The 8616-nt window shown below is 28.2% G+C and overlaps 1 protein-coding gene across 1 annotated transcript; it reads left to right on the top strand.

The window, feature by feature from the left end:
* The first annotated feature begins 782 nt into the window (after positions 1 to 782).
* LOC136975504 (hematopoietically-expressed homeobox protein hhex-like) lies at positions 783 to 5649 on the top strand. Its single transcript, XM_067270566.1, has 5 exons — positions 783 to 904; positions 1332 to 1758; positions 5059 to 5246; positions 5321 to 5371; positions 5451 to 5649. The coding sequence occupies exons 2-5, from the start codon at positions 1344 to 1346 to the stop codon at positions 5556 to 5558; spliced, it is 762 nt and encodes a 253-aa protein (XP_067126667.1). The 5' UTR covers positions 783 to 904; positions 1332 to 1343; the 3' UTR covers positions 5559 to 5649.
* Positions 5650 to 8616: the final 2967 nt, after the last annotated feature.

Genomic DNA, 8616 nt, shown 5'->3' with positions numbered 1-8616 from the left:
TTATAATCCATATAATAAAATCTTAAAATAAATTTGTGTAATTTCAAGTACAGCAAACTTATGAGATTTGTTACTAGAATATTTAAATTTATGTAAGAAAGTGAACGAATAAAATAATAAAATACTGTATATTCAGAAAGTGTCCTAGGTTAATGTTTTTAAAATTGATGAAAATAAATAATAAAAAAAAGTCACGGAACTTGTTTCATTGCAAAATTGACACAAAGAACACCTGATGATATATAACAAAGTTGCGTGTTAATTTAGAATAAAAGTACTTTAAAAAATAATTTATTCTTAAAGAATAAAGGCAATAACAGCTGCTTTTAAAACCAATTTAGAAAATTTAACTAAATTAAATAAAAATTTCCCATTAGGATTAACAAAAATATATGTTTTTAATCATAAAAATAAATATAATATAATATAAAATTATATTATTAATTAAAGTATAAGATAAATTCTAATAGTTCATAATGAAAATTTATTTATTTATTTTTTTGTTAAAATTGATAAGAGATGGCGCCAAGTAATTTCTTTCAACTTTTTATTAAAAATATGAAATACACTCAATGAATTACTATTGATTTAAAGATTATAAAAATAAATTATTTAAATACTAAAAAGTTGTAAAAAGTGCGCCAGATTTTTAAAAGTTTTTCTAGTTTTAAATTAGGAACACGCTATTGGATGTAATCGAGCACGTGATTCGGAGAAGTCCCGTTACGTACGAAGTGTGCTAACTTCCGTTTTATCCACCCTCAAAACCCTTAGTAAAAGGAAATAACTGAAAAGATAACATTCAGACGAGATATTAACTGTGTAAAACATCATCATAATTCGTTTCTCATAAAATTTGACTTTTTTGTTTTTTTTTCCCTTGTTGTATTCGTGTTATGGAAAAGTAAGTTTAAAATATTTTTTTCTTACTATTTTCAAATATTCTGTATTATTTAAGTTTAAGTATATAATTTTGTATTGGCTCAAGGCTTAATTTACACGAGCTAAAGCTGAAGTCCTCAGGTTTATGAGTCTAGCTCAATGCCTCACGCCTTTATATTTATTATAATGTGGATAATAGAAAGCCAAATCCGAATTAGGTTCTGTCTATGTTTAAAATTAAAATTTAAACAAAAAAATTAATATTTTAAAGGTTATTTTTTATTTTACAAGGAAAGAAATCCGTGCGCTAATCCAACTAATCTAAACGAATGGATTTCTTATCTTAATAATTAAAATTATTTCATGAAATTATAAATAATACCATTTTATGTATAATTTATAGCTATTATTTTATTTAAAATGTGTATATAATGTACTTTTAATTGCAGATTTGATTATCTATGAAAGACATCATTATGGTTGAACCTTGCAGGATATACTGTAAAGCTAAAGATTTATCGAAACCAATGAAACCCGTGGGCCAAACGTCATTTATGATCGACGATATACTGAAACCGGATGACGTAACAACGAAAAAGAGCGTATCTGTGGATCAGCATTCACCCGTCAAATCCTTACATAGGCCAATGCCTATTCTCTTATCTCCACTTTGTTCCAGTTTTGCCAAATTTAACTTTACTTCTTCGGAGACAGCTTTCCCATATTCTCCTGTAAGATCGCCTTATTCTTTAGATTCAAATCATTTGTGTATGATGAGTCCAAGCAATACTCCAACTGGGACATCCGCATTTGTGTTTCCCATAAAATCACGTGATTGCGAGCTCTCCGTTCAAGTTAGTGAAGAAAAGCTAAGGCGTGAGTATTTCCACTAAACTTACGAATATTTACTAATTTAAATATTAAATTATTAGTTAAAAATGAATTTTTACTCTTAGATCTTTCAATTTATAATACAAGTAGATTTTTTAAATAGAATGGTTTGGTATAAAGTTTTATAAGACCTTTACACTTCACCAGATAATAATAAAGTTGAAAATCTTCAGGACCTAAATTGTATTCTCATAGCATAGGATATAAGGGTACAGTTTAAAGTATCGTAGCTTATTTAGCGAGACCCTTTCACCTTTATTAAATAATAATAAATTTAAAAGAGTGAGGCTCTTAATTGTCTCGCATGGTAAAGCCCTAAGCCGTAGCTTGTTTAATGTATACAAATCGAATCTTGTCTTAAAATCTTATTCTAAACGTAAACTGAAATTTTAATTTGTCATTTTTGAATTATGATTAAAAGAAATTGTTATGGTTTATTTATTTTCCACATTTAGGAAATGTCTATGCCATAAGCAGGACTATATTATAAATCTATTAATCTATCATAGATAAGGAAGTGATTTATATAACGAAAGGAAATGTAGGAATAAGCTACGATTTTCGGAAATGTAGTAATTTTAGTCTGTTTCACATATCGTCAAAAATATATACAATGCCTTGCATTTAAACGAAAATTATCAGTTATAGAAAAATAATATAATATAGGCCTATTATGTTTGTAAATGTTGTTCATAATAAGATTTATTCAATTACAACACTTTGAAACACTCACAAATTGTTGAATTTCTAAAAAGAATGGTCACCCTGTATTTTCTTTCTTTAATAAAATCATACAGAAAAAAGATTGATCCCAGAGCGTGTTTTCTAGTTACAGATTTATATTAAGAATTACATTTTTCTTTTATTTATTTATCTTTTAATAAATTTAAGGGGGTGAGAAAAGTTTTAATAATATAAAAGGGAACATATTATCTTACGATATTTTGCGTTAATTTCATTTGTCGTTCTAGTTTCATAATAATCTATTGGAGAGAGGAAGGAATTGAGTAAGAAGGATCATAATATATGATCAGATTAGTTTATAGACGAAGCTTAGACGAAACAAATCTATTTAGATAAATGATTGTATTTAAAATAATTATTATTTTCTAAATCGAATTTAATAAATACTATATGTACTCTCTTCCACCCTATAAAATTCGATGCTAGATTTGTAGAATTTAACGATTAAATATATTAAACTAAAATATAATAAAAGAAACATTAAGCAAAAGCAGTAAGAACGGAAATTATGAGTCTAGTCTCAGCATCGAGGGATATATCTTCCTGGACGGAAATATCTGTAACATCCGGATAACGAAATGATATCATTGACATTAAACATCCTATATAAATTTATAATTAATTAATTATTTTCAATTTATTCATTTTAAATTGTAAAAATGATAATAGACGATGATGTTATCTGAAATCTCTCATAAAATCGAACGATAGATGAATAATCCGTTTTATTAAAATTTAAGTTAAATAGTTGGACTTAGACGTGTGGCTCTGAAGTGTGAGCCATAACATATTATAGATCCTTTGCATCTACCAAATAATAACACATGTAAAATGTGAGGCCTTAAGGGCCTAAGCTATAAGACTCGTAATGCGAGGCCCTAAACTGCAGCTTGTTTAGCTTACGTGCAATTTTGGCTCAGTTTCATCTAAAATCCCGACAATCGAATTTTATCACAAGTTGATGAAGTACTTTACTCCACTCTCTTATAACCTACTTGTAATTTTTCGCTAATGGCTTTTAATTGCTTGCAAATGGACACTTCCAATAGCTATTGTCAACAATCAGCGACAGAAACATATCCGGCATTCATGAAAGGGAATATTTGTTTTTCACTTTGCCGATGGAATAGATCTGAGAGTGTTTCAACACTTCTCAACTAATAAAAAAAATTTAAGAATCTTTTCATTTTTTAAACTATATCTTTAAAAAATATTAATAAATAAAATGCTTGGCTCTAATCTATTTTCATAGTTGCTCCGGACATGATTGGCCATGTCCCTCTCATTAGCTGGATTTCATTTATTGTAGCTTAAATTATAACGCGTAAGATGTTCTTTCTCTACACTAAACAATAACAAATTTTAAAATATGAGGCTCTAAACTATAACTTATTTCGCTTATATCTCAATCAGACTTTTCTGTTCCTCACAATCTGGGACATCCCATTATAAGCTTGCTCTAACTCTTAATGAATATGTAAAAAGGCCCTTTTAATGCTTATAGAGGGCCTTTTTTCGTTGTTTTCTATCCGTCCTCTTTTATTCTCATAATCCTTCAGGACGAAAATTTAAAAAAATAAAAAATTAATAAAGTTACTTGTTTTATTAAAATAATAAAATTTTAATTACATATTAGTTTTTAAAGGATAATACTATTTTTCTGTAATGATGGATTTCAAATGTCGCATGAGAAAAATGTTTAACAGCAGTTTTAATGGCTTCATAACTAATCTCTTGATGCTCCAAGAGAGAAAGAGATTATTTTTCTCTTTATCTCTTCTTTCTCTTTTTTAAAAGAAATAACTTTGTTAATGTTTATATCACAGTATTACGCTTCATAATTAAGATGTGGTTGTCAATAATTTCTAAGAAGTGTGTGCAACAGCTGTAGATTTTTTCCATTAAATTTCTATTTTTGAATTCTAATAGTATGAAATAAAAACACGAATTCAATTCATCGAACTTAGATTAAGCAAAATTATTAAAAATATATAGATACTTCCTTAGTTAATTATGAGAAATCGAAGATTTAAGTCTCGTGATTTCTATAAATTAATATTGCAAATTTAATCAAAGGTTATCATTGTTTTGAAAAATAAACTGTAACCTCAGAATGAACTATTTAACCATACATAAACAACAGGAAGGAAAATATTGCTTTCTTTCTTTTAGTTTCATCCGCCTAAAGTTCATAAACTGATTATCTGACGTAGAACGGAAGTTATACGACTCAAAGAGGACAAAAAATTTGTCATAAAGGAAATAAAAGTTGTTGGCCAACAACGATCTCTGTTCTTTCTTACTATATACTGTCTAATAAAATTTAATAAAACCAATATTTGAATATATTTATCGATTTGATTTTACTATAAATGAAGGATAAACTTCCAAGTTAACAGATTACTTTAGAACTCTAAACGGATAAGGTTTACTTACAAATTAAACAACCTATAACTTTAACAAACCTTAGTTTTTTTTAAAAAAACTATTCAAAATCAATAATTAATTAAATATAATTTTTAATTATTTTTGTTATTAAAGCCGAACCACCTCGTCCGGTTTTGTGGAGTCATATACTTCATAGGAACCAACAAAAAAGGAAAGGAGGCCAAATTAGATTTTCTACAGAACAAACGTGCAAATTAGAAAACATGTTTAAAGCGCAGAGATATCTTTCACCTCCCGAAAGGAAAAAGATGGCTAATATTTTAAGATTAACAGAAAGACAAGTAAGTAATACAACAAATTTTTCGTATATAAACACATCGTTTTATATTAATTAATTAATGGTAATATTTTAAAGGTGAAGACTTGGTTCCAAAATAGAAGAGCAAAATGGAGGCGTTTAAAGCAGGTAATGATCTATTAAAGTATTTATTTTTTTTTTTTATAATGTAAATTGCTTTCTAAGTATACATATTTTTCCATTAAAGGAAAATCAACCTTTTTATCCGGAGGATCAGGTGAACCCTGCACAGTCAACAAACAACGGAACAGATCGTTTACGTCAGGAAGTGACTTCATCTTCAATCAATCCTTGAATGGATTATTACATCCGTCCATCAGAAAATTTTATATAAGAACTGTGATTTTTTTTTATTGGAAAGAAAAATTAAATTTTTTTGCATGTGATATTCTAATCTGTACAATGAAAATGTTGTGAATATACATACATATATATATATATATACATACGTATATATGTATATATAGAAATTCTTTTTTTTATATATGAAGCATTAAAAAATAACAATATAAATAAAATAAGTAGATAAAATATAAATCGAAATAAAATAATATGATTAATCTTATAATGGTATCCGAATTCGATCTTCATTATCTAATGCAGCAGCCTGCAGAAACTAATTTAACATTTTGCTATCCTCAGGTTATAACGTTTTTGCTACCCTCTTAGGCATATTATATGGCAATTTTTAAACTAAAATATTATTTATTAGCTTTAAATTCATATTTATATGGCTGTACGAATTTTTACACGAAATGTAATTTAGTATGTTAAAAAGTTCCCATCCTAGACTTCAGGGTGCTCAGGAAATCCGGTTCTCTGAATCCAAGTTTGTATCCGGATCACGTGAGAAATTTCTTGGGTTAATCCGGATATTTTGGGTCTCGTCTATACGTTCTTTATTTCAAAGGACAATACTTTCATTTTCATTTTAATATTCTCGTGTTTTGTAGTGGCAGTGTAGAATTTTCTCACAAATTCTGCCTATCCTTATACATCTATCCGTATTCTTTTTCATAGAAAGCATTAAGTATTTTAAATTGAAATTTCAAATATTTGTAATCAATACGAATTAAAATCAAAATCTAAAAATGTATTCAATTTTACTTTTTTGGCAAGTATATCGGGGTGGAGTGAGAGTTTGAGAGTGGCAGCATTAATCATTTTTTTAGTGTCCTCCAGTCGTAGAAATATGGAAACCGTAGCCCCGGCCACTCCTATTGTTGGTATGGTCGTGTAGATATGGAAAGAGACTCTCTTAATGTCCTCAGGGCTAAAAGGATTAAAAATATAAAATATATTCGCTCCATTATGCAATTATATTTTTCGAAAAGTGATTTTTTTTTCAATATTAACATTATCTACGAAAATGCAAATACAGGATACAAAGTTTTCATTGTCAAATATTTTTAAATGTTCAAATGGTTGTATTTCTCAAACGTAACTATTCAAATACATTTAATTAATTTATTTATTTTGAACAACACATGTTAAAATATTATTTATAAAATTATATAATTTTTTTTATCAGCGTTTACTATTTGATTATTTTTTCTTAATTGTATTATTAATTCAGAATTATTTTAAAAATATGTAAAATCTATAAAATTTTATTTAAAAAAATATTTTATGAAAGGGTTTTTTTTATTTTACTGATAATAATTTTGTGCTAGATAAGTTAAAAAATTTAGATAAATGAGAACAAATTAGCATGATTACGTTGCATTCTATTTTAAGGCGATATTATTCAGATTATTGTCAGATGAATGTTAAACGGATCATTCTACCACATTATTCTTTTTCGCTCTCACACTCTTATGCTGTAATTATTATCGGCATGTGATTTCTAAATAATTGCTATTTTCTTATATTTGCGAATGTAGCAGATGACAAAAATATTTCAATTAAATTTAAAAATGTGTAAGAAAGAGCAGTTTAACATTCATTTGACAATAATATCAGAGTAATTTTATCAATTTCGATATTCAAGTATCGTAATGCAACAGAATCTTGATAGATTGGATTGATGGAAGGCAAACGCAATACATGGGAGATCTGCCCATTTGGAAGGACTTTCTATGGAAAACTGAAACGGGCTCTTATTTAGGTGTAAGAAACACGAAGAAAACCCGAAAATTTCCACGTGCTTTCTTCAGGCGCGAACTCGCAACCAATGAACCACTGTTCAGTGGTTTTTACCATTCAGTCTGGTGGATAAAATTCATCAAGATCCAGCCCACACTGGTAGACAGAATGTTGATGAATTTGTTCGAATTTAACTTAATAAAGAGTTCAACTAATTTAATAAAAAGTTATTTCAGCTTTTAACAGAAAAATGTCAAAGTATGTTATATCTTTTTTTTTTTTTTTTTTTTTTTTAATTTAAAACTAGCGTGATTTTCAAAACTTATTGTTTTGATACTTTCTTATAAGCATGTAGACAACTACCTTATGATCGAAGAAATTTCAATTTAATTCTATAAATGAAAAAAATATTTTAAAGATAGATTTAAATTTTTAATGAAGTAGATTAGAATAATAATCATCGGTTAATGTAACCCTTGGTGCCAAGATGGCGGCGCTTCCGGTCGCCATCTTGGATTGGCCTGGAGACTGCGCGTTTAGCGCTATTTTGATCGGAGATCACGTGTCTCCGAAAATATAATAATCTAAGATAAAATATTGATGATAAAACAAAACATACTCACGTTAACGATTCCTTTTTTATATTCGATCCTACCCTTTTTTCCCTAGCTTGGTAGATTCCAATTTCAATTTTTGCATGTCCTTTCTTCCCTAATGTTGTCGTTTCTGCTTCAACCTTAGAGGAGTGTTTGGCTGCCTTTTTATTCATATTTGCTGTTGCCTTTTCCTATTCCTTCTCTATTTTCAGTATTTGCTTCTTATTAAAGTTCGGAAGTAGTGCAGACGGAACATATTGTAGAGCAAACCATTTCGGAGTTTTCTCAGTCTCTGGACACATCGCAACCAATTGTTTTGCGAAAAATTAGAAACTGTCTCCAGGTTTTCTTCATACTTATTCAGATATATGCTTCGGACAGTGCCGAATGCTGTAATTTCATTTTGCCGTACATTTCAAACAATTTGAGGGCGAACCGAAAGACAAAATACGACCAAAATGGACATTGCCAAATATGCTTTTGAATGTTTCCTTCGTATGCTGAATACTTATTACCACTTTTACAAAGCTTAGAAAACATGATTTTAAGTCGCTTCTATAGTATAATTTACATGTTTTAGCACACGAGTTGCATCTTGTACGAGTTCGTTGTAGTCCTAATTTTAAAGCAAATTTAAAGCCATTATTAATATCATTGTCCCACGCTAATTTC

The sequence above is a fragment of the Centruroides vittatus genome, unplaced genomic scaffold (assembly GCF_030686945.1).
Source record: "Centruroides vittatus isolate TY-2023 unplaced genomic scaffold, ASM3068694v2 contig_371, whole genome shotgun sequence".
NCBI lineage: Eukaryota > Metazoa > Arthropoda > Arachnida > Scorpiones > Buthidae > Centruroides > Centruroides vittatus.
Note: the sequence above shows the minus strand (reverse complement) of the source record. Positions and strands in the feature narration are given on the sequence as shown.

Coding starts and splice junctions, on each gene's coding strand:
- LOC136975504 (XM_067270566.1), top strand. CDS start 1,344: ATGAAAGACATCATTATGGTTGAACCTTGCAGGATATACTGTAAAGCT. Junction 1,759..5,058: donor TAGTGAAGAAAAGCTAAGGC/GTGAGTATTTCC, acceptor TTGTTATTAAAG/CCGAACCACCTCGTCCGGTT. Junction 5,372..5,450: donor AATGGAGGCGTTTAAAGCAG/GTAATGATCTAT, acceptor TTTCCATTAAAG/GAAAATCAACCTTTTTATCC.